Source organism: Ochotona curzoniae, unplaced genomic scaffold, assembly GCF_017591425.1.
Source record: "Ochotona curzoniae isolate NIBS_2020 unplaced genomic scaffold, NIBS_Ocur_1.0 scaffold_274, whole genome shotgun sequence".
NCBI classification, from domain to species: Eukaryota; Metazoa; Chordata; class Mammalia; order Lagomorpha; family Ochotonidae; genus Ochotona; species Ochotona curzoniae.
The window spans coordinates 5,126,429-5,152,178 of record NW_024467101.1 but is presented as its reverse complement, the minus strand read 5'-3'; the positions used below and the strand labels follow the sequence as shown (position 1 = coordinate 5,152,178).

The 25,750-nt window shown below is 53.6% G+C and overlaps 1 protein-coding gene across 3 annotated transcripts in view; it reads right to left on the bottom strand.

The window, feature by feature from the left end:
* The window catches only part of PPIL2 (peptidylprolyl isomerase like 2), a 33,760-nt gene extending 8,322 nt beyond the window's left edge, over nt 1–25,438 (bottom strand). For all 3 annotated transcript variants that reach the window (XM_041003704.1, XM_041003703.1, XM_041003705.1), the window contains exons 1-5: nt 25,328–25,438; nt 23,499–23,548; nt 21,988–22,033; nt 20,610–20,672; nt 19,846–19,897 (exon numbers count right to left, since the gene is read on the bottom strand). In XM_041003704.1, the coding sequence (XP_040859638.1) occupies nt 19,846–19,897; nt 20,610–20,672; nt 21,988–22,033; nt 23,499–23,548; nt 25,328–25,359 (243 nt within the window). In that variant the 5' untranslated portion in view covers nt 25,360–25,438. The remainder of the gene's footprint in view (nt 1–19,845; nt 19,898–20,609; nt 20,673–21,987; nt 22,034–23,498; nt 23,549–25,327) is intronic.
* Nucleotides 25,439–25,750: the final 312 nt, after the last annotated feature.

The window sequence follows — 25,750 nt, the reverse complement described above, 5'->3', positions numbered from 1 at the left end:
CCTGCCTGTGGCCTGGGAAAGCAGCAGAGGATGGCCCAAAGCCTTGGGACCATGCACCTGTGTGGAAGACCCAGAAGAGGTTCCAGGCTCCTGGCTTCAGATCGGCACAGCTCCAGCCATTATGGCCATTTAGGGAGTGAACTAGCAGATGGAAGATCTTTCTCTCTCCTTCTTTGTAAATATAACCAATAAAAATAAGCAAATCTTTAAATATTATTTTTCAAAAACCTTTTTAAAAAGGCTTGTACTGAACATATAGATTTTTTTCCTGTCATTATTTCCTCAACCATTCAGTATAACTTTACAACATTTAGAACACAGCAAGGCTCATTGATAACATACAGGTAATTTTTTCTAAAGATTGACTAGTTTATCTGAAAGGCAGAGTTACACAGAGAGCGAGCGTCCGTCGGCTGGTTCATCTCCCAGGTGGTGACAACGTGCAGGCTGGGCCAGCCGGAAGCCTAACACCAAAGCTTCTTGCGGGTCTCCCACATGGCTGCGAAGGTCCAAGCACCGAGGCCGCCTTCTGCAGGGAGCTGACAGGAAAGCAGAGCAGCCAGCGGTGCCCATATGCAAGCCAGCACTGCAGACGGCAGGTTCACCAGCTACACTACAGCACCAGTGCAGGTGGTGAAAAGGGCACGACAAAGCAGCCGAGACGCACCAGCAGCCGTCCCCGACAGGTGACAGCAAGGAATCAGGCATGAGTCCGGTGACTGGTTCTGGTCCCCAAGGGTCAGGCCGTTCAGACACAGGTTACACCCACGTCCCATCCCAGGGTCTCTGGCTCCGCACTCCAGCTTCCTGCTAACACAGAGCCTGGGAGGCAGAGGTAAGGGTGCCAGCATTAGGGCCCCACACCTGGGAGACCTGCGTCCCAGCTGCTGGCTGGAGGCATTTGCAGAGCGACCCAGCTGACCGGAAGTCCCTACAACAAAGCCAGAAGTCAAGAACAGCCACACGGCTCCTCCCCCCAGCTCCGAGAAGGGCTTCTTCACACCCTGCCAGGGGCTCCAGCTCAGCCACAGCGACAGTCGGTACTGCTCCGGGCACACAGGCCAAACATCTACAAACTCCTCGAGTCAGCCCTCCCCATCTTGCGGCGGATGGTGGGGCAGAACTCAGGCTGCGGGGGAGCTCAGCTCGCACCGGCTGTGGTGAGCCCCGTCCCAGGGTGAGCCCCAGGGCTCCGCGCCCCAGGTGCAGGCAGAGCTGTCAGTAATCCAATCCACCCCGCAACGCAGCAGCTGTGCGGGATGAACCCCGGAGCTGGCGCCCTCTAGTGATCAAATGAGAACAACACACCAACAGCCGACCTGCAGCAAACTTCAACTCAGAGCAAACATCATCCAGCGCAGAGAGGGGTCCAAAGAGAAACCCACAGATGGGTATTTTGTTTTGTTTTGTTTTGAAGATGTATTCAGTTTTCTTGGAAAATCAGATTTAAAGAGAGAATGAAATACAGAGAAAACCATCTTCCATCTGCTGGTTCACTCCCCAAATGTCTGCCACTGCTGGTGCTGCGCCGATCCAAAACCAGGAGCCTTCTCCAGGTCTCCTACGCGGGTGCAGGGTCCCAAGGCCTTGGGCCGTCCTCGACTGCCTTCCCAGGCCACAAGCAGAGAATGGATGGGAAGTGGAGCTGCCAGAACACAAACCGGCACCCATATGGGATCCCAGTGCTTGCAAGGTAAAGATTTAGCCACTGAGCCACCACACCAGGCCCAGTTTAGAATTTTTTAGAGGCTAGGCACAAAGCCAGATGAAGACGACACACTCAGGACACTCTTCACCACACTGGGGTCTCTAAGGTGTCATCAGGGGACCGCCCCCTCTCCCCAGGAGCTCATGTGGCTTGACAGCAAAGTGTGGCCTTCTCCATGACCTCCCCTGAGGACGCAGGAGGAAAAAAACACATCTGTGCCACCTTCCTCAACTGCAGCATGGACTTCACGTCTGGACACCGGCCCGAGTCCTGGCTGCTTCCTTCCCATCCAGCTCCCTCTGTGTGACCCTAATAGCTGGCAGGCATCCTGGGCCTGGTTAATGCCAATTGTGTGTGTGTGTGCATGAATGTTTATTTTTCTTAGAAAGGCAGATATATGGGGAGAAGGAGAAACAGAGATGAAGATGTTGTGTCCACTGGTTCACTCCCCAAGTGACCACAACGACCAGAGCTGAGCCGATTAGATGCCAGGAATTTCTTCCACCATGTCTCCGACACGGGTGCAGGGTCCCAAGGCTTTGGGCTGTCCTCACCTGCTTTCCCAGGCCACAGGCAGGGAGCTGGATGGGAAGCAGGGCCATGGAAATTAAAACCAGTGCCCACGGTCCGGCGGCATAGCCTAGCAGCTAAAGTCCTTGCCTTGGACGCGCCGGGATCCCATATGGGCACCGGTTCTAATCCCAGCAGCTCCACTTCCCATCCAGCTCCCTGCTTGTGGCCTGGGAAAGCAGTCGAGGACGGCCCAAACCTTTAGGACCCTGCGCCCATGTGGGGTACCCAGAAGAAGTTCCTGTATCCTGGCTTCGGATTGGCATAGCATTGGCCATTGCGCTCACTTTGGGAGTGAATCATCAGACGGAAGATCTTCCTCTCTATCTCTCCTCCTCTCTGTATATCTGACTTTCCAATAAATAAATTAAAAAATCTTAAAATAAAGGAACCAGTGTCCAGGGCCTAGCAGCGTGGCCTAGCGGCTAAAGTCCTGTCCTTGAATGTACCGGGATCCCAGTTGGGTGCCGGTTCTAATTCCAGCAGCTGCACTTCCCATCCAGCTCCCTGCCTGTGGCCTGGGAAAGCAGTCGAGGACGGCCCAATGCCTAGGGATGCTGCACCCAAAAGGGAGACCTGGAGGAGGTTCCTGGCTCCTGGCTCCAGATCAGCACAGCACCAGTCACTGCGCTCACTTGGGGAGTGATTCATCGGATGGAAGATCTTCCTCTCTATCTCTCTTCCTCTCTATATATCTGACTTTGTAATAAAAATAAATAAATAAATACAACTTTAAAAAAAAAGAGAAACAAAAACAGTGCCCAAATGGGACCCCAGGGCATGCAAGGCACCTGGCCCACCAATTCTGTATTAACTACATCGATGTGCCAGCAGAGTTGCCTTTTTTTAAGGACATGGGGCAATAGGGGGAGCAGTGCCATAACACCAACTGGAGCACCTGCCAGGGCCACCTCGCTGCCATCACTGCCATCCACACGTGGAGGGCTAAGGAGTTAGGGATAAAGCACATGGGGACACTGAAGGCATGTTCGACACATATGAAGTAACGTCTAGGGGCTTCCACGCACCAGGCCGTGTACAGCAGGTCAAAGGAGCTGGGTGAGGGGGCAGACTGGATGGGGAAATCTGAAGAGCCTCCCGGGTCCCACATAGTCGCTGGCATGCAGGAGCCAGGGCTAGCATACAACTGGGCCGAGCTTGGTAGCAGCACCTCCCAGTGCTTGCAGGAGCCATGTTCAGGGACAGGCCTGGCATGCATTCTTCGCAGTTACCCCGACTAGGCCGCAGCACCTGCTGAGGCACATGAGGGCTGAGGCTGGGGAGAAGCCTGGCTGCACTAGGACACAGAATCTACCTATAAGGGGTTAGGACTGGGCCCGGTGCAGCAGCTTAGTGGCTAAAGTCCTCACCTTGAACACACCGGTATCCCATATGGGCTCCAGTTCTAATCCCGGCAGCCCCATTTCCCATCCAGCTCCCTGCTTATGGCCTGGAAAAGCAGTTGAGGACGGCCCAAAGCTTTGGGACACTGCACCCACGTGGGAGATGCAGAGGAAGTTCCTAGATCTCGGCTTCGGATCGCGCTGATCTGGCCATTGCGCTCACTTGGGGAGTGAACCATCGGCCAGAAGATCTTCCTATCTCTCCTCCTCTCTGTATATCTGACTTTGCAATAAGTTAAACGAATCTTTAAAAAAAAAAAAAGGGGGGGGGGTGCTAGGACTGAGGGCAGGCCAGGCCAAGCCAGACTAGGCTGCTTCACCCAGCAACAAGAGCCACGCCTGGGGGCAGGCACGACCAGGCTAGGACGCATTACCTGCCATCAAGGGCTGGGAATAGGGGTGGGCCTGGCCAGGACAGCCTGTGGCACCCCTGGCACGTGTGAGAACCAAGACTGGGGGCAGGCCTGCTAAGGGTTCACTGGGATCCCCTAAGTAGGCCGCAGTACCCACCAGTGCATACCAGAACCAGGGCTCAGGGTGGACTGGGCCAGGCTAGGGCGCACCACCCACCAGCACATGTCAGACCCAGCTCTGAGGATCTGCCAGGTGGGGCTGATTACAGGGTTCTCCGACCAGACCACTGCATTCAATCCCCGACCACAAAGAAAATCACACACACACGTGGTCCAATCCTGGAGCACGGGCTGCAAGACTGGGTCACCTCCACTGCTGCCCCTCACGCAAGAAAAAAGAGCAGGGCCTAGCGGCTAAAGACCTCGCCTTGCACATCCTAGGATCCCATACGGGCACCAGCAGCTCCACTACCCATCCAGCTCCCTGCTTGTGGCCTGGGAAAACAGTCAAAGATGACTTGAAGCCTTCAGATCAGCTCAGTTCCAGCCATTGTAGCCACTTGGAAAGTGAATCTGCAGGTGGAAGATCTTCCTCTCTCTGTCTTTCCTCCTCCCTGTATATCTGCCTTTCCAATAAGAATAAATAAATCTTAAAAAATAAAGTAATTAAAAGGGGGGGGGCTGATGCAATAGCGTAGTAGTTAAATTCCTTACCTCAAATGCCAGGATCCCATATAGGCACAGGTTCTAATCCCGGAAGCCCTGCTTCCCATCCAGCTCCCTGCCTATGGCCTGGGAAAGCAGTCAAGGACAGCCCAAAGCCTTGGAAACCTGCATCCACATGGGAGACCCGGAGGAGGCTCCAGGCTCCTGGCTTTGTATTGGCTCAGCTCTGGCCGTTATGACTCAACACCACATGTTCATGACCATGTACCAGACAACCAGTACCGGGAGGCCCTGATTCCGAGGCATGGGGCATTTCCTAAGGAGGAGTGGTGGCTGGGCCATGCCGTGGCTCCGGCTCTCATCTCACCCCTCCCTGCTGGAGACCTCATGCGGCCACACACCCCGCTCTGTCGATGCCACAGCACTGGAAGCCAGGTTCCTTTACTGCCCAGATGGAATCACCTGTTTTCTCCATGCTTCCAACTAGCCCCCCATCCTCTGCTTTGTGTACAATAATAGTACAGAAAGAGCAATAAAGATACATTTTTCTCATGTGTATTTCATATGCATTATCTGCAGATGACACATGTTGAGACACAATGATTCATTCACTGATTGAAACAATCTGACCTTTTCCTCCTTACAAATCACCTCAACATACAGTTTGATATTTCGCAGTACTGTCCCTGCAATTATATGGTCGAATCACAACCGGACCACTATCATTAACACATCTTCTTTGTTATTGAGGGAACACAGTTAACATCAATGCCACCATCTTGACAGCATGATTAAAAAGTTACAGTGACTTGGGCCCGGCGCGATGGCGCAGTGGTTAAGGTCCTCGCCTTGCACGCCCAGGATCCCATATGGGCGCCGGTTCTAACCCCGGCAGCCCCGCTTCCCTTCCAGCTCCCTGCCTGTGGCCCGGGAAGGCAGTCGAGGACGGCCCAAGGCTTTGGGACCCTGCACCCGCGTGGGAGACCCAGAAGAGGCTCCTGGCTTCGGATCGGCATAGTATCGGCCGTTGCGCTCACTTGGGGAGTGAATCATCGGATGGAAGATCTTCCTCTCTGTCTCTCCTCTCTGTATATCCGCCTTTCCAATAAAAAATTAAAAAAAAATAAATCTTTAAAAAAAAAGTTACAGTGACTGAAGCAAAGACATAGCGCACTAAGCCTCTGGCTCTGGTGCAGGCATTCCGTATAGGCACCACTCAGTCCTGGCTGTTCCACTTCGGATCTAGCTCCACAGTGGAAGATGGCCCAGGTACATGGACCCAATCAGCCACGGGGGATACACGGAGGAAGCTCCTGGCTCGAGACTGGTCCAGTACTGGCCAATGCAGCCAGGTGGGCAGTGAAACACTAGGTTGAAGGTCTCTCTCCTCTCTCTGTAGCTCTGCCTTTCCAATAAAATTATCTTTAAAAACAAAGTTACAGAAAGCTGTTCAACAGATATCTAGAATGTTCCTGGGCCCGGCATGGTGGCGCAGTGGTTAAGGTCCTTGCTTTGCACGCCCGAGATCCCATATGGGCGCCGGTTCTAATCCCGGCAGCCCCACTTCCTTTCCAGCTCCCTGCCTGTGGCCCGGGAAAGCAGTCCAGGACGGCCAAAAGCTTTGGGACCCTGCACCCGCGTGGGAGACCCGGAAGAGGCTCCTGGCTTCGGATCGGCATAGTATGGGCCGTTGCGCTCACTTAGGGAGTGAATCCTTGGATGGAAGATCTTCCTCTCTGTCTCTCCACTCTGTATATCCGCATTTCCAATAAAAAAAAATGTTCCTTTCTTGTGTAAATGAAGCTTTATTCTGGAGGAACACCAAGTCTCCATTTCCACCCCCAGCCCCAATCAGGCCCCTGCTTATTCTGTTTCTATGAGACTACTGGATGAAATATATCACGCATGTCTAACGGGCATCACAGGACCCTGGCCAATGTCACCTAGCATGACCCAGCAGTCCGACTTTTGGATACATGTTAAGAAGAACTGAGCTTGGGGTGGAAAGATCTATGCACTTCCATGGTCACTGCAGCATCATCCACAACACCTGAGGCACGGAAACAACCCCACACCCACTGATGGATGAAGGAACAGGCACTGCAGTGCAGGGATCCAAGGAACACCAGCTTCCCTTCAGTGAGCAACAAATCTTGCCCCTCCCCCAACACAAGACACACCCGTGGGAGAGTAGCTGCAGTGTTTGCAAGGGCCAAGGTGGAGAGTCCCACAGGACCTAACGCTCACAGACTGCACCTCATGGCAGAGGGCACGTCCTTGAACTGCCTGAGGAGGCGCCAGAGAGGAGCAGACAGGGAAGGAAGTCCTAATATAAAGAACATCCTGAGATGGGCAGGGTGGGGTTCTCTCACTTCCTCCCGGCTTCCTCCAAAGCAGCTGAAGTCCTGCAACCAGAGATAGGGAAACCATGGGTAAAACCCTGTTCCCTCCAGACAAATGAGAAGAGGAACTCGTATCAAAGAAGAGGTCATACCTGTTTTTGCTCCTTTCCCACCAGTGACAAAGTAGCCCTGACCCTCAGCAGTGGCACAGGGACCTAACCTTGAAAACTACTTATTTTACTGCCTAAAGGAACAGTAAGAATTGTGTTGCCCGGGCCCGACGCGGTGGCGCAAGTGGTTAAAGGTCCATGCCTTGCACGCCCGGGATCCCATATGGGCACCGGTTCTAATCCCGGCAGCCCCGCTTCCCTTCCACCTCCCTGCCTGTGGCCTGGGAAAGCAGTGGAGGACAGCCCAAAGCTTTGGGACCCTGCACCCGCGTGGGAGACCCAGAAGAGGCTCCTGGCTTCGGATCGGCATAGTATAGGCCCGTTGCGCTCACTTGGGGAGTGAATCATCGGACGGAAGATCTTCCTCTCTGTCTCTCCTCTCTGTATATCTGCCTTTCCAATAAACAAAATAATAAAAATAAATCTTTAAAAAAAAAAAAAAAAACGAATTGTGTTGCCCGAGGACTAGGAGGAAACTCTTAGTGTTCCTGTGTTGTTTCCCTCACAGGTGGTCTTCCTGTGGGACTGCAAACAGCTCAGTGGGATAAACACCCGTGAGAGGACCAGAGGAGAGAGGCCCTGGTCAGGACAGAACTGTGCCAGGGAGAGAGCAGCAGGGGATGATCAGAATCTGCAGAGGAACCGGCATGCACTGTGGGCTCTCCCTGAGCTGCACATGCAAGGGCCACACCAAGGGACAGGAAAGGCCTTGACAGCTGAGCCATCCGGAACCCAAGCCCTTGACATCCAGGAGACTCCCACAGGGTACAAGGTCCACGTGGATACAACTCTTTGAAAATGTGTTGGAAACTGCATTGAGAGTGCACCAGCTGGGGACAGGAGGCAGCACAATGGGCAGTTGGATCTGGGCTTTGCAGGTCACTTCATAAAGCAACAGAAAAGGAAACATTCTTCTTAGGTTTTCCACAGTCTTACCACGCTGCCCAGGATACCATGAAAATGTACACATGCAACACACAGACGGATCAGTTCCCCACGTGGAGGAATGATGAGACAGCATCTCCTCCAACCATCAGCCAAGGGAAGGCTTCAGAAATTAATAGGGAAAAAATCCTGAGCAGAGAAAGACAATGGCAAGATCACGGCTGAATGCGGAACATTCAAACGGAAATGCAATGTGCGGATTCAGTTCCAGGAGGGAGGAGAAAGGGGAAAGACCTGATGATGGCGGTTAACAGAGGAGTGCAAGCAGGAGAACAAAGGCAGAAGGAAGAAGCTTCACCACGTGACTGCAGCCTAGAGATGTGTGAGTTCTAACTCTGGGGAGGATGAAGGAGGGAGCGGGTAGTGAAGGACAAAGTATTGAAGGCAGACGATGGCCGTGAACATCATCCTTTTAGACAGACAGCCCCAAGCCGCTCAGAAGCCTCACACGGACACCTGAACAATCCACAAGAAAGAAGAAAAATCTGGAAGTCACCCAGAGCCACAGATATGCTCTTTAACAACGAACGGGATCCAATTCTCATCAGAAAATACTGAGGTCAGAATAGGTTGGAATCCTGTCCCCCAAGTGTGGAAAGACCGCCCCAGGATTCTCCAGGCAGCCAAGACACCGTGAAGAGTGATGGAGATGAAGGAACACTGAGAGAAACCATCATGAGACACTTGCCATCAACACAGGAGTGTGTGGGAGCAATTCCGAGGCCGAAGTGCAGTGCCACACCAGGGAAGGCTGGTACACAGCATCAAGGAGGAGCAAGGGAAACCAAGTCTTTAGTCACTGTGCCCTGGGCTGCACTGTCCTTCCTCCAGGCCCTAACAGGCCCCTGATCTGAGAAACAAACTGTAGAGCACAGTCTCCGAGGGTGGTGAGCCATTCACAGAAAGGCTGCACCAGGAGGAACATTCAACACGGAGCAAGAAAGGTTGGGCCTGAGGTTTCTCTCCTCCATTGACTGCAGAAAGAGGGACTCCAATTAGAGTGGGAAAGCATCAGGATGCACAGTGCTACCTCCAGGACAACTGAAAGACAAAGGCAAATTCAAGAAAAGCTGCATCCCCTCAGGACCTACAACATGAACCGGAGCAGCGCCAAGATGCCACACGGGAAACTGGCAGGAATGGGATCTCGGGTCATATGGACCCCCTTGGGTCATATGCCTGGCCCCCACCTCAGCTGCCAGCCCAGCAGGCTCTGACGGGCTCCTGCCTTTCTGTTCTGAGGGACTCTCCTCAGTGTTCCCAGCCAGGGCAGGAGGACACACTGAGGCTGACCCTAATGCTGCCACCTTCTGCGGGACCTGCTTGTCAGGAAGACTACTCCCTAGCATTCCCCGACCTGAGCTGTGGCCCGGGCCCTGCTTAAGTGTTGATGGGATGTGGTCCTACCAGGAGCCCATGGCACTAAAGGCAAACACCCTCCACCCTCTGCAGGAAACTGACATGGTACGTCCAGAGGGGATCCGCAGCCTTTATTGGCAGCACTTTCTTATCATTTGCGGGCGGGCCACCCCATGACATCTGTGTCTCACACCATTCTTGGCCTGGGCCCTGGGCGTGCCCGCTGCTTAGGAACCAGTCTCTGTGATGTGGTTCTGTGACCCGTACCACTCTGTGATCCAAGTTGCATAGTTGCACCTGGCATTCTCTACTTAGTGTTTCTCTGTGGCAAGAAGCTGAAGGCTAAGGCTCTGTGTCCCATAACTGTGGGAAACCTTTCTTTGAGTTTTTAATCTCAAATACATTGTGTGTGGGGGGGTAAAATTTACTCCTCTCACCACACCCCAGTAATGGGGGGTGGCCACCGGCCAAAAGGGCTCATGTGCCCAGGTCGGGGTCACGCTTGCTTCTCTGGCCGCAGACCAAATGGTCAATGGCCAAACCATCAGAGGGCCTTAAGGATCAAGCAACGGTCCCAGAGACCCTCTCTCAAAAAACCCTGTCCTTTCCTCAAATCGCTGAGCGCCATCCTGGCCCTGCTCATTTCCATCTGTGGGCCCAGGAAGAGACACCCCGTCAGGTGCTCAGGCGTAGGGAGCACAGGGAAAAAGACCACTCCGCCATCGCAACAGCCAGGTACCTGGGGCCAGGGATTAAAACAAAAACCTTGTAGGAGAGGGGGTCCTGCAGGATAACTCTGTGGGGGAGGGGGTCCTGCAGGGGTGCTCTGTGGGGGAGGGGGTCCTGAAGAGGAGTTCCATGGGGAAGGGGGTCCTGCAGGGGAGCTCTGTATTCACACAGCAGGGGAAGCCACTGGCCCAGGACACCAGACTCCCGTAAGTACTGGGCTGAGTCCCAATTGCTCAGCCTCTGATCCAGCTCCTTGCTCTGTTCCTGGGAAGGCTGACAAAGATGGCTCAAGTACTTATGCCTCTGCCACCCAGGTGGAAGACCCTGGAGTTCCAGGCTCCTGGCGTCAGTCTGGCCCAGTGCTGGCCTTGCAGCCATTAGGGGAGGGAGCCAGTGGATAAAGAAAACCCCTCTCTTACTCTTGGCCTCTGAATTCTAACTGCCTATCAAAAAATACAAGTCTTTAAATCCAAAAAGAAAGCTCTGTGGGTGAGGTCAAGGTCATCGTGGACAGAGTACCCAGCCCTCCTGTCCCCTGTGCCTTCTGCAGGAACTGTTCCTCCAACACCTGCTCCTTTGGGGCCCAGTCGCCCCGGGAAGCGGAGAAGGCAAGCCTGCACAACTGATGGCGCAAAGTGCCTTCCATCCAAGGAAGAGCAAATGGATGATGTGGAGCCCATGGACACCTCGTCACCTCCAACAGAAGATCTCTGGGAGGCGATGGACACATCGCCTCCGTACATGGAAGAGGATGAGGCGATGGATATGTCCCCTCCATTCATTGAGGATGCAGAGGAGCCAATGGATACAAGTCCATACATCATGGATATGGACGAGGCAATGGACACAACACCACCACCTGAGCCCCAGCGCACTCCACCTGCTGGCTTCTGGGCGAGTTTTACACCTGCCCTTTCTGCTCATCCATGGACCTTGAGATCCGATTCCCCAGAACCCATGGATGTTGACCCTCCCGTGTGACCTGCCCTGCCTTCCCCAAACCCACCCCACCCAGTAGCATGCTACATCTCCTCCCTCTGGCCAACTACTTTTCAGCTGGCTCCTCACCACATGATACTGCAAACCGTGTACATATGAAAGCCACTGGGCTCTCTTGTTCTTTTGTATATCTCTGTGTTCCATAGACTGAGTGGTGCACTGGTTTGAGTGAGTGCTGACCAGCAAGGAAACTGATCCTATGGGCCCATTTCCTCTGGTGAAGCTAACTGAGGCTGGTGAGGTGAACAACTCACGGCTGTGATGACTGGCACCTGAGCAGGAAGGCTGTGGCTGGAACTGAAGCCACGGGGGCCAGGACCCAGGGAACCCAAGGCAGGAGGAGATAGCAGGGTTCATCCTTGCTGTGGGAGCTGCCACTTCTCATCTCCTGCCTGACCTCCAGCCACATCACCCACTGCACACCCCAGGAGTCTACACCACACATGCACACTTGGGAAAATCCCTACACACATCACAGCCAGAGAGGATGGAGGCAGCTGGCATCCAAGCTCACAGGCCGGGATGGACAGGGAAAGAAAGCTCCCGCTGCTCAGCCACCCAGGCCAGCTTTAAGAAATAAGGGATTTGGGGCATCCCACTTGCCAAAGCGAGAGCTCTATGAGTGCCCTCTTCCATTCTGTTCAGGAAATGGGTGTAAATGAGTATCCGCAGTGGAAACTGGCCAAGTTAGATGCCCATTATTTAAAAGGGACTTGGAGCCAGAGATGTGGGGTTACCACTTAAGCTACCACTGGCAACACTGGCATCCAAAGTGTGCACCAGTTCAAGTTACTGCTGTTTCACTCCCAATCCAGTTCTGCCATAAGTAAAGGGCGAAGCAGCAGTTGGTGGCCTACTTCTTACAGGAGGCCAGGATGGAGTTCCTGGCTCCTGCCTTCAGTCTTGGCCCAGCTTGGCTGTTGCAGGCCTTTGGCAGTGAACCAGTGGACAGAAAGTCTCTTTCTGCATCTCCCCCACTCTCTGCTTTTTCAAAGAAACTATTTCTAAAGAGGCAATAATAGATTTCCATAGAATTGGCCATTATGTGTGAAGCATTGATGGCTAGCACCCCAGACTCCCAAGAGGAAATTTGACAACCTGAAAATTAACAACTCTTGGATGTATCAGAGAAGTGAAGTCATGGACACATCTCCAAAAATGGGCATGAGCCACAGGTGCAGAGCGTCACAACTTCTCTGAGATGCCTGCCCTGTTTGCCTCTAGCTTTTTCAAAAAAAAAAAAAATCCATAAACTATAGAAACAGCAACCCCAGCACCATGAGCAAAGCTTCCCTTCAGTGGGTACTCGCACATGACAAAGCCACACCGAGTCCCTGTGCACAGTTATCTGAGCCGTCCCCAGTAGCAGCAGTAGACACGATCACCTGCAGGCTCAACATAGGTGACACATCCAAGAAGCTGCATCTCCCTGGGGAAGCGCTCTCCCAAACTCAGAACCACAAAACAGAAGGAAAAGTCTGGTTGGACCCATTCCTGACTCTGCATTGGCACACCTGGCACCTCCCATCCTCACTGTTCTCCCTGGAAGTGTGTGTGTGACACACAAGCTTGGGGACTCCTTCATTATGAAGCTCACAACCACATTTACCTCATGATCCAAGACAGACCGTGTCTAATCTGAAGCCAGGGAAGAAAAACAATCCAGAGATGGGATCATGACCAACAAGTCCCCTCTAACTTTGTAAGTCACTGCAATGAAGCAAAGGCGGCAGGCCCTTGAATCCTGTCAAGTATGTAAACATCTGCAACAAAGTGTAGCTTAACCTAGCTCACATGGGAGAGCGCTCATGCAAACTACAGTTACCTGAACTAAAACAGTTACATACAAATAAAAGCAGAGCAGATAGAAACTATGTGCTGACTACAGATACAGAAGCTGTATTCTCTGGGAAACAAGAACGAACCACATCAGGGCAAAAAGTTTTAACACACTTTTAAAATAATGAATTAACTGAAGTTATTTTCTTTAAACAGAGCTAAAAGTCGCACACCAAACCAGCGATTCCTGGGCAGCCTCAAGGGTGACCTCATCTACATGGCAAAACACAAGTAGAGATGACGAAAAGCAAATGGAGTCGCAGCTGACTCCCCAGAAGAGAATCCCGGGTCAAGTGTAAATGCATCTACAGGGACAGTAATGGCCGTGGTTAGGGGGCACTGTTGGCACGGCAGGTAAGACCCCACTTGGGATGCCCGCCTCCCACGGCAGTGTCTGGTCTAAGGCCAGGCTCCTCTGCTTCTGGTCGACCTTCCTGTGACACACTCGCGGAGCTGCAGCGAGCAGTGGATCAAGTCCTTGGGATCCTGCCACCCGGGAAGGAGACCAGGACTGAATTCCTGGCTCCAACCGGGGCCAGATCCAGCTGCCGCAGGTACTGGGGGGCAGTGGGGAGGGGGCAACCAGCAGCCAGAAGAGTCCTTCTCTCTGCTCATCAAATAAGAATGTGAAAATTAACATTTTAAATAACCTAAAGGTCATTACATAAATATAAATGTTAACTTTGAGAGGGACAGCAGGCTAGACACAGGAAACAACCTCTGTCACAGAGTAAATGGGTTGATGTCCACACTGGCCCTAAAAAGCAGCCACCAGGTAAGAAAGCATGCAAAGGAAACAGTCACTTTAACTTCATCCCAGTCATCACAACAAACTCCCACACACTCCAGCAAACCAGTCTGTTCGCTAGAAGATGAAATAATGTCAATGTCAATAACAACATTTATGTTCCCTTTACATAAGCCATACCTTCTGAATGTTCACCTGTAGTTAGGAAAATAAAACAAAAGAATTAGGATTATTTTTTTTATTATTTATTTATTTCATTTTTTTTATTGGAAAGGCGGATATACAAAGAGGAGAGACAGAGAGGAAGATCTTCCGTCCAATGATTCCCCAAGTGAGCGCAACGGCCTCACTTGGCGAACCGGTTCTATTCTCGGCAGTTCCACTTCCCATCCAGCTCCCTGCTTGTGGCCTGGAAAAGCAGTCAAGGACGGCCCAAAGCCTTGGGACCCTGCACCCACATGGGAGACCTGGAGGTCTCCCTGGCTCCTGGCTTCGGATCGGCGCAGCACTGGCCATTGCGGTCACTTGGGGAGTGAATCATTGGACAGAAGATATTTTTCTCTGTCTCTCCTCCTCTCTCTATAGATCTGATTTTGCAATAAAAATAAATAAATCTTAAGAAAAGGTCAACAAACACTAGCCTTTATACATATATGTATTAATTTTTAAAAAAGATTTATTTACAGTCCCTGCAGGCACTAAGGTCCTCCCGCGGCCCTCTCCTGCACTGCCCCCTGCTGACGGACAACCCGGGTTCCCTGCACTACTCCACAAATGACAGCGACACCTGGTGGCCAAGCCAGGCACCCCCAGCCCACGTAGAGGAGGGCTCCATGTTGCGGGAAGGTGCAGGAATGACACTTCCCCACTTCCCTCTTCTCCCTGAAGCAATCCCGGCCCTTTGGCTTCCAGGGAAGACACAGAGCCCAGGCAGTGTCCACGGGTGTTTCTCACAGCCCTCCTTCCTGGAGTCTGAGGCTGAAGCAACAGGGGACCACAGCCTGCCTGCAGACCCGCAGCCTGCCTCCTGGCAGAGTCACCATCAGGCACCCCTGGCATTCTGGAACAACAACTCTCAGCCAAAGCAGAGGCAGAACCCTGCAGGGGCAACAGTGTGTGTGTGTGTGTGTGTGTGGGGGAGGGTATTTACCAAACCCCAATTTCCTGGCTGGCATTCCTATAGACTGGCACCTGCTGCATCCTCAGGTGGACAGCTTGGTACCCCAGAAGCTGCCCACACCTCCCACACGGACAGGCCACTCTGTGGACCAGCTCCAACCTTGGCCTCGGGCAATAACCATCCCTACCCTGGACGGCACTGCCACATACGCTGAGACTGCATGTCCCTGCACAGCCACGCTCTCCCAGAAAAGACACGAATCTGGGCCACACAGCCACGTGTGCAGCCCCCCTCCTGAGCTCCTGGCTCTCTCACCACACGGCCTCACGGTGCAGCTTCCCTCGGCACCTGCCACTAGCTGCTTCCTGAATCTGCTACTAATGGCCTTCCTAGTCTCCTTCTTAATTATCTTTTTTCCCTAGTTAACAGCTGGGTGACAGGAAAGGTTACCATTCAAGTCACTGCTGTGGCTTGCCTCCTGACGCAACCTCAGTTGACAAGAAGAGGGTTAAATGAGATGGCCAGGGGAGAATCGGTTCAGCTCTAGCCATTTTGGCCACTTGGGGAGTGTATCATCGGATGTAAGATCTTCCTCTCTGTCTCTCCTCCTCTCTGTATATATGACTTTGTAATAACAATAAATAAATAAAACCTTTAAAAAAATAAAGAAAAGGAAGGAAGGAAGAAGAGCATACTCACATTTACATGAAAGACAAGACAGCTGGCTCATCTAAGCCAACAGGAGATTTCAAGTACTTCTCAGAGGATGCAGAGAGTAGGACCCCCTGCTCCAGCACTCCAGGCCCCCCCGTTCCAGCACTCCAGGCCCCCCCGCCCCGTTTTAGCACTCCAGGCCCTCCCCCCCGTTCCAGCACTCCAGGCCCTCCCCCCCTGTTCCAGCACACCAGGCCCCTGGGTCTGTGGGCACACTGGGGCAGACACGGACAGCCAACAAACCCAACAACTTCTCTGAGCAGCCAAGATCATCAAGTATCACCCGCAGGACATTCTTCCCTCCCCTGGGGTTTCTAAGGCATGGGCCCTCTGTCCCCCCACTGATGGGGTCTGACAGCAAGGAGCAGGGCACTTTGCCCCTCCCACCCTCCTAAAGGAAGGAAAATGGCAACGTTTGTCTCACTGGCCTTCCCCCGGTGATTCCAACCACCTCCACCCTAATCAGAATCCCACATGGGCCTGCAATCCCCCACCTTTGCAATAAATACAGGCAAAATAAAATACATATATGTTTAAGTTTCTGAACAGAGAACCCTAGATATAAAACCAAGCCAGATCTGAAGCTGGGAGCCAGGCGCTCACTCCACATCTCCAACGTGGATGCAGGGGCCACAGCCCTCGGGTCATCCTCCACCACTCTCCCAGGTGAATTAGCAGGGTGCTGGAACAGAAGAGGAGCAGCTGGGACACGAACCAAAGGCCACAGAATGCCTGCACCACAGGGAGATGGCCATGCCACTGTGCCAGGCCTGGAAGGCCAGCATTTCAATAAAAGATACTTGGGCTCAGTGGCAAAATCCTCACCTTATACATGCCAGGATCCACATGTTCCTGTCCCGGCTGCCCCACTTCCCATCCAGCTCCCTGCTTGTGGCCTGGGAAAGCAGCAGAGGATGGCCCAAAGCCTTGGGACCCTGCAACTGCGTGGGACATCCAGAAGCGGCTCCTGGCTCCTGGCTTCAGTTTAGCTCAACTCCGGACACTGTGGCCACTTGGGGAGTAAAACGGCAGACGGAAGATCTTCCTGTCCCTCCTTTTCTTTGTTAATCTGCCTTTCCAACAAAAACAAATGAATTTTTTTCTTCAATAAAAATGAATTAATCTTAAATTTAAAAAAAGTGGGAAAATTAATGCTGAAAGTGGCGTTGTGTTGTATCACACCCCCTGCTGATGTAATGGAAAGGCAGTGGAGGACAGCTCGAGCACCTGCGCCCTGGGGACCTGCATGGGAGACCTCAAAGAAGCCCCTGGCTCCTGGCATTAGCTTAGCCCAGACCCAGCTCTTTCGGCCATTTGCAGAGTGAACCAGCAGACAGATCGAAGACCTCTCTGTTAACTCTCCCTTTTGAATACATAAATCATTAAAAAGGAAAAAAAAAAAATGAATATCTACATGCACCCATCTTTTACCATATACAAAACCCAACTCAAAATGGATTAAAAATATAAATGTAAGACCTGAAAACAGTGAGATAAAACACAGAGAAAACACCTGAACACGTCGGGAAGGCAGGGATTTCATGGATAAGACCCCAAAAGCACAAGAAACTAAAGCAAAAACAGAATATGGCATTTCAGCAAGCCAAAGGGCTTCCGACGACAAAACAGGCAATATACAGAATGCGAGGAAACACTAGCCAGTTATGCATCTAACAAGGGGAAATAACCAGTTTACACACAGAACTCAATTCAAGGGAAAAGGCACCGTGGGACAGCAGGTAAAGCCACTGCCTCTGGTGCCGGCAGCCCATATAGGTGCTGGCCTAAATCCAGCTGCTGCACCTCTTTTATTCATTTTTTCAGATTTATTCACTGGGGCCCAGCGTGGTAGCCTAGTGGCTAAAGTCCTTGCCTTGTATTTGCCAGGATCCCACATGGGCACTAGTTTTAGTCCTGACTACTGCACTTCCCATCCAGCTCCCTGCTTGTGGCCTGGGAAAACAGTCGAGGACGGCCCAAAGCCTTGGGACTCTGCACCCACGTGGGAGACCGGAAGAGGCTCCTGGCTTCGGATACACACAGCTCCAACCACTGTGGCCACTTGAGGAGTGAATCGGCAGACAGAAGATCTTCCTCTGTCTCTCCTCCCTCTGTATATCTGACTTTCCAATAAAAAAGCAAAATAAAATAAATCTTTAAAACAAAAAAAGAGCAAAGAAACAAATAAAACCATTTTCAAATGGGCAACAGATCTCAGCAGGTATTTTTTTTTTTAAAGATTTACGTAATTACTTTTATTGCAAAGCCAGATATACAAAAAGGAGGAGAGAGAGAGGAAGGTCCTTCATCCGCTGGTTCACTCCCAGGCCACAGGCAGGGAGCTGGATGGGAAGCAGGGCCACCGGGATTAGAACCGGTGCCCATATGGGATCCTGCCACATGCAAGGCAAGGAATCCAGCAGCTAGGCTACTGCGCCGGTGCCTAAACAGGTATTTTTCAAAGAAAAAATATACAAGTGGTCCATGAAAAGTATTCAGCATCACCCATGTTGTCTGAGTTACAACGTAACAGGGACTCAAGGAGTCTACCCAGAAGGGCTGTTAACAGCCACCAGTGCTGGTGAGAGCTGGGTCTGGGGGCTGGCCTGGTCTGATACCTGCTGGTGGGCACAAGAGTTGTGTCTGGGCACAGGCTGAGTTGGGCCATTGCACCTACTGGTGCACACAAAAGCCAGGTCTTGGGAATGGCCTAGGCCTGAGGGTTCAAGGGATTGCCCCAGTGGGTCACCACACCTGCCAGTGTGCGTGAGCTGGGTCAGACCGCTACACCTGCCAGGACTTACGGATGGGGCTGGGGGCTGACCTGCAGACCACCCCACCGCAGCCTCACGCCAGCAGACACGAACGAGAGAGGGCAGAGAGCGGTCTGGAACAGGCTGTAGCACCCGCTGAGGAGTGCAAGAAACAGGGCCGGCAGTGGGCAGGTGCAGTGACCTGGTCAGGAGTGGCCCCTAAACTGCATGAGGACCTTAGACCGTCCAATCTCGGGAAACACCTGTTCAACCACGTGACACGGGTTACAAGACTGGACCACCCTGCTGCTCACTCCAGAAAAATGAAGAACATACCTAAATGTCCAGGAGAGACAAGAGAGCCAGTTACTCTAGTCCAACAGAGGAGAGACCGCAAGGACCTCTGCATGGCAGGGGGCCAAGTGCCATGGAAGCACCTGTCCCTGTGGGCACTGTGGGGCAGACACGGACAGCCAACAGGCCACAGAGCTCGCACAGAGAGACCAGTGGGGAGCCCGTGGGAGGACACACATCACCATCTGACAGCATGACCATCCCCATCACCCCAGGACACGTCACCTGCAACGGAGGCCCCTGCGGCGGTGTCAACAGACCACCCCCGTCCCCGCGCTAACACAGTCAGACCACAAGGACCGCACGCCCCCTCCCCATCCACAGACACATTCTCTCCACTCCTCCCCTCCCAACCCTCTCCATCCCTACCCGGGGCTCACACAGATCCCCATCCCTCACCTCGGGAGTGAACATGAAAAAAAAAAAAAACTAATGGTCAAGAAAAGCCGGCAGGACAGCTCTTCGATCTGTACCTAGCACAGGCTCTGAAATCAACCATCACGGACACAATCCGCTGACCCAGAAATGAAACTTCCAAGTGCTCATGGGGAATAAAGAGTGTGTCCTCATGAAAAAAAAAAAAAAAAAAAACAGTAATAATTTTTTTTAATGAGACCAAGTTATAGTTAGACGGGAGAAAGGAACTTGCACAGTAGGCTATGCCAGTGCACACTACCAACATCCCAGACCAGAGGGCTGGCTGGAGTCCCCGCTGCTCCACTTCTGATCCTGCTCTCTGCTAACACATTCAGAACGTAGCGGAGGACGGCCCAAGTGTCGGGCCCCTGCCACCCACGTGGGAGACCCAGATAAAGGGTTAGGGCTCACACCAACATTCCTACATAGGATGCTGTTGCTGTAGGTGGCGGCATAACCCACTGTGCCCAAACACTGGCTCCCATGACAACACCTTCTGAAGCACCTTCCCACAAGTACTCCTGCGAGTACGTGGGCAGCCCTCTGTGGAAAAGGACGGCAGGGCACGACCACCACCAGACCAAAGCGAAGGCACGAATCCCGGTGCCCCAGCACCATTCACTGAGTGCCACCCCCGCGGTCCCCCGGCCACCTACCTCTCCATTGCTGGGGTTGGTCCCGTACTTCTTCAGCCACGGCACGATGTTCCTGGAGGGAGGAGAGAGCCGAGTCACGAGGCCGGTCGGCACTGCTGCGGGCTAGGGCCAGCAGAAGCACTGTGCTCCATTCCACCCAGGGACTGCCCGCAGTGCTGGGAAGACAGGGAGCCAGCAGGCATGGGGCTGCCACACCACACACCCACACCCGGGCACTGCAGAGTAGCCAGGTGGCCAGCAGCTCCCACACCGTCCTCCCAGGCTGGCCTCAGCCGTGTCGTTAACCTCAAGACAGAAGAGCCCAGGCTGTCCGACTGGCTCTGCATTTCCTACAAACCTTCTGAGATGGTTCAGAAACGCCACACAGGGCCAGGAGCTGGGGTGTGCTGGAACACAGTGCCAGGCATGGCACTGCCAAGACCAGCTACGGCACAGAACTCACCACCCACCCCCGTCCTGGCTCTGCCCCCAGCAGGCCAGACACTCTCAGGACACAAAGCACAGCAGGTGCACCCAGGAAAACAGTGGGACCCCCGCAAGTGGCGGGAATTTGCAGCCTTGTTCCAGGTGGCCACAGCCAGTGCTGCTGCCACATCCCCGGGGGGCCCAGGTCCCCTGAAGGCCCACCTAGGGCTCCCAAGGATGCTGAGACCAGGGGCATGAGTTCAGCACTGCCTGGAGCAAGGAACCCTCAAGCTGGCCCAAATGCCCCTTCCCTACAGGCACGTGGGCGTAGATGAGGTCAGAATTCAAGAGACACTCACAGCAAGTCGAAGACGACGCCTTCAGGGGTGCAGACCGGGTAGACGAAGGGCTGCAGGGAGAGACTGTGGAAGGATGGGGTCAGCCCTGGTCAGTGGCCAGGCAGGACAGGCACACCTCCAGCTGGCCCAGCCACCACCCCACACGGCTCCTGTGACACCTGCCTTTGGCCTCTAGCCTCCAACAGTTGCAGGGCCCACAGGCTGGCTTCCAGAACTCAGGGTAACCCTGGATACACGCCACTAACTTTGCCTCTAGCCAAACTGCAAGCACCAGGTAAGGGCCCCGAGAGTGTCCCGGGGGGCAGCCTCTGTGTGTCCTACGATGGGACTCCTGTCACAGTCAAGTCCAAGGGAGTCCCCGGAGGTGGCCTTGGATGACAGGGCCAGCATTCCTTGTCTGTGCTCACCAAGGCTTCTCTGCGGAGGCTCCCTTGCCCACTCCCAGAAGTGTCAAAAGGTCTGGGGGTGCCTTGCCTGTACCAGACCATAAATAATAACCCCTTAGATGTCCTAGGGCCGGGCACTTTTCCCAAGCAGGATGGGAGTCCGTGAGAGGCTGGGACAGCTCTGAAACGAGGACCTGGGTATGGGGGAGGCCAGGCCACAGTTTCCCCACCTGTGGAGTCTGAACACCAGAGCCCACAGGTAAGGAGTCAGCACACCTGGTGATTCCCCTCACACCAGGACCCCACGCCACGCCAGGACACCCTCATCACACCAGGACCCCCTCGTCAAGCGAGGACACCCTCATCACACCAGGACCCCCTCATCACACCAGGACCCCCTCGTCACACCAGGACACCATTGTCACACCAGGACACCCTCGTCCCACCAGAGCCCCTCGTCACACGAGGACGCCCTCGCCACGCCAGGACATCCTCATCACACCAGGACACCCTTGTCACACCGTGAGAGACTGCCGCCATGGCACAGCACGTTAAGCCGCTGCCCGCAAAACCAGCATCCCATACAGACATTAGTTCAAGTCCCAGTTACTCTAGTTCCGACCCCACTCCCTGCTAATGCACCCGGGAAAGCAATAGAGTGGCCCAAGTGTTTGTTATCTGCACCGGCAGGAGACCTAGGACAAGCCCCTGGCTACTGACTTCAGCCTGGCCCATTGCAGCTGTTGGGGCCACGTAGCAATACCTCACTCCCCCACCCCATCCTCTCTGCCTTTCAAATAAATAATTCCTAAAGATAAACCAAAACCAGGATTAAAGGACAGTGCAAATAAATACATACAACGACCATGGACTGGCCACCTTGGGGCTCTTTCCCCAGGCAGAAAACATCCAGATGGGGGAGCCCAGAGAGAACCCCGCAGGCGCCTCAGAGGAACACGCCCCAGGAAACGGCCAGCTTGCCAAACCCTTACCTGCAGTGGTCGAATGGCAGTCGCCGAAAATTGGATTGTGGGAGATCTATCGAGAGGGAAAGAAAAAGTAAAAAAAACTGGCTCTGGGGACCCCATTTCCTCTCCGTGCCCTCACTAGGCTCAGCTACCGTTTTCAGTGATGCGGGGACCAGTACTCGGCCCAGCAGCCACTGCCAGGGGCAGAGTGGAGCCCAGCACGGCAGCGCCCACTTTCGGACTCACGTGACCATCAGCTCAGGCACCTGTCCCTGCAGCCTGGACAGCTGCGGGTGTCATCCTTTAACGCGTCACCTTAGTAAGAGGAAAATCTGATCTTTTAAGCTATATCTAAAAATAATGATAAGGGCCCAGCAGTGTAGCCTAGCAGCTAAGTCCTCGCCTTGAACGCACCAGGATCCCATATGGGCGCCAGTTCTAATCCCGGCATCTCCACTTCCCATCCAGCTCCCTGCTTATGGACCTAGCAAGGCAGCAGAGAATGGCCCAAGTCCTTGGGCCCCTGCAGCTAGGGGAGACCTGGAGGATGCTCCTGGCTCCTGGCTCCTGGCTTCCGACCAGCCCAGCTCCAGCTGGCTACTTGGAGACTGAACCAGGGGATCGAAGATATCTATCTCTCCTTTTCTATCAAAAATAAATAAACCTTAAAAAAGAAAAATAACCATGGGCCCGGCATGACAGCCTATGGTTAAATCCTTGTCTTGCATGCACCGAGATCCTATATGGGTGCTAGCTTGAGTCCCGGCTGCTCCAATGCCCTTCTGACTCCCTGCTTGTGGCCTGGGAGAGCAGTAGAGGATGGCCCAAGGCCTTAGGACCCTGCACCCACGTGGGAGACCTAGAAGAAACTGCTGGCTACTGGCTTCGGACCAGCTCAGCTCCAGACGTTGTGGCCACTTGGAGAGTGAACCAGTGAATGGAAGATCTTCCTCTGTATCTCCTTCTCTCTGCATATCTGCCTGCCTCTCCAATAAAAATAAATCTTAACAACAATAAAATCAGATCCAGCGCGGTAGCCTAGCAGTTAAAGTCCTCGCCTTGAACATGCTGGGATTCCACATGAGTGCTGATTCCAGTCCAACAGCCCCGCTTCCATCCAGCTCCCTACCTGTGGCCTGGGAAAGCAGTCGAGGACGGCCCAAAGCCTTGGCACCCTGCACCCACGGGGGAGACCTGGAAGCAGCTCCTGCCTCCTGGCTTCAGATCGGCGTAGCTCCAGCCGTTGCAATCACTTGGGGAGTGAATCATCGGACAGAAGATCTTCCTCTCTGTCTCTCCTCTCTCTATATATCTGACTTTGCAATAAAGATAAATTAATCTTTAAAAAAAAACATAATTAGATCAAAATAAGAATTTAATAAAAAAAAATCACCACGTGGATGAGGTGCTCAGCTGGCTGTGGCCTGTCTGCGTTTCTCCCGCCAGCCCCGTTCCTGGCTCACTGGGAGACGAGAACAGCCTGCCTTACGGCCAGCCCCCAACCCCACAGGGAGCAGAGCAATCCCACGCCTTACCTGGCTTCTTGCCGCCATAGAAGTGAGTGTATTCAGCGCAAGTAATGTACCTGAAGGGGGCAGAGAGACAGACAACAGCTCACTGTGCTGCCTCTTCCCTCACCCACAGCACAGGGTCTGAGAGGCGCTGATGACGTGGGCGCTGGTGCCACTGCGCAGCACGCTCAGCCTCCGCTGGCAGCACCGGCATCCCACATGGGTGCTCGTTGCAGTCCCGGCTGCTCTACTTCCAATCCAGCTCCCTGCTCATGGGACTGGAAAGGCAGCGGAGGATGGCTCTTAACATCCCCAAGGAAGACCCGGAAGAGGCTCCTGGCTTCAGATCTGGTTGGTGCAGCCATTTGAGGAATGAACCGGTAGGTGGGAGATTTCTCTTCAGTCACTTGTGCCTTTTTTTCTTTTTTAGATTTATTTTTATTGGAAAGGCAGATATACAGAGAGGAGGAGAGACAGGAAGACCCTCTGTCCGATGATTCACTCCGTAAGTGACTGCAATTGGCAGAGTTGAACAGGTCCAAAAGCAGGAACTACGGCCAGGTCTCCCACGTGGGTGCAGGGTCCCAAAGCTTTGGGCTGTCCTTGACTGCTTTCCCAGGCCACAAGCAGGGAGCTGGATGGGAAGTAGAGCTGCCGGGATTAGAACTGGCAAGGTCTTTAACTCCAAAGCTACCATGCCGGGCCCATTCTGTCTTTCAAAAAAAAAAGACATGAAGCCCCCATGGTAGTCTAGAGGCTAAATGCCAACCTTTTATACATCAGCACAAGTTCATATCCCAGCTGCTCCAGTTCCCATCCAGCTCCCTGCCTGTGGCCTGGGAACGCAGTCGAGGATGGCCCAAAGCTTTGGGACCCTGCACCCACGTGGGAGACTCAGAAGCTCCTGGTTCCTGGCTTCAGATGAGCTCAGTTCTGAGGTTGTGTCAAACTGGGGAGTGAGCCAATAGATGGAGGTTCTCTCTGTATCTCCTTCTCTCCATACATGTGCCTTTCCAATAAAAAGAAACAGAGAAATATAATTTTAAAATTAAAAAAGAAATAAAACTTTCGGGCCCGGCGCTGTGGCCTAACAGCTAAAGTCCTCACGTTAAACGCTCCGGGAAATCATATGGGCGCCGGTTCTAGACCCAGCAGCTCCACTTCCCCATCCTGCTCCCTGCTTATGGCCTGGGAAAGCAGTTGAGGACGGCCCAAAGCCTTGGGACCCTGTACCCAAGTGGGAGAACTAGAGGCTGTTCCTGGCTCCTGGCTTCAAATCGGCCGTTGAGCTCACTTGGGGGAGTGAATCATTGGACGGAAGAACCTCCTCTCTGTCTCTCCTCCTCTCTGATCTGCCTTTCCAATAAAGAAATAAATCTTTAAAAAAAAAAAAAAAAGTTCGGGGAGCTGCTTGGGGGATAACCGGGAAACGCCATCAGCTGAGAGAGCACACAGGTGGGAGCCAGGGAGGAGGGTGCAGCTGCCCCGCCGGAGATACAGGGAGCCCACTCAACAAGAAGCACAGGCGGGACCCCGGGGCCCCAAAAGTGGGAGGTGGAAGGGGGTGTGGGTGGGAGGCAGTGTTCCACCACGTTACAGGATGCCGCCTGACCCCCACACGGAGACCCCGGGCACGCCGACCCGTCGGCAGCTGGACGGGAACGCCGGCGGCCGGAGGGCACTCACCCCGGCCTGGGCAGTGGGCAGCGGGCAGCGGGCAGTGGGCAGCGGGCAGTGGGCAGGGGTCCGGGCAGGAGGTCACTGACGGGCGACAAGGGGAACCTGGGTCTGGGAAGGAAAGGGAGGGCTACGCCAAGCCCCGGACCGGCGCCCCCGACGAGTCATGGACTTACATCTTGTCCTTCTGGTGCTGTCGTTTCCCCATGGCGGCGAGGGCAGCGGCGGGACCAGCGAACGCAGAAAATTCACAGCCCACCACCAGCCAGCCCGCAGACGCCGCCGGGTCTCGGTGTCACTTCCGGGTCCCGAGGCCCACGCCGGAATCGAGTGCTTGGCATGCCGGGAACTGTAGTTTTCCCCTCAGCCGACCGTTGCTAAGTGCGCATGCGGGCGTGCAGGGATCGCTGGGAACGCGCTGTGGGATCTGCCAGCCACGGGCGGTTGCGCCAGCCAGGAGCCTTGGCACTACTTCGTTTAGGCTGCCCAGCTGTGGTTCAATGCCATGCCCATTCAAACACACCCTGGGGTATCAAATCTTAAAAAAAAGAAAAAAAAAAGCTTTCTTCTTTCCCTCTCCCCATATCCGCTCCATCTCT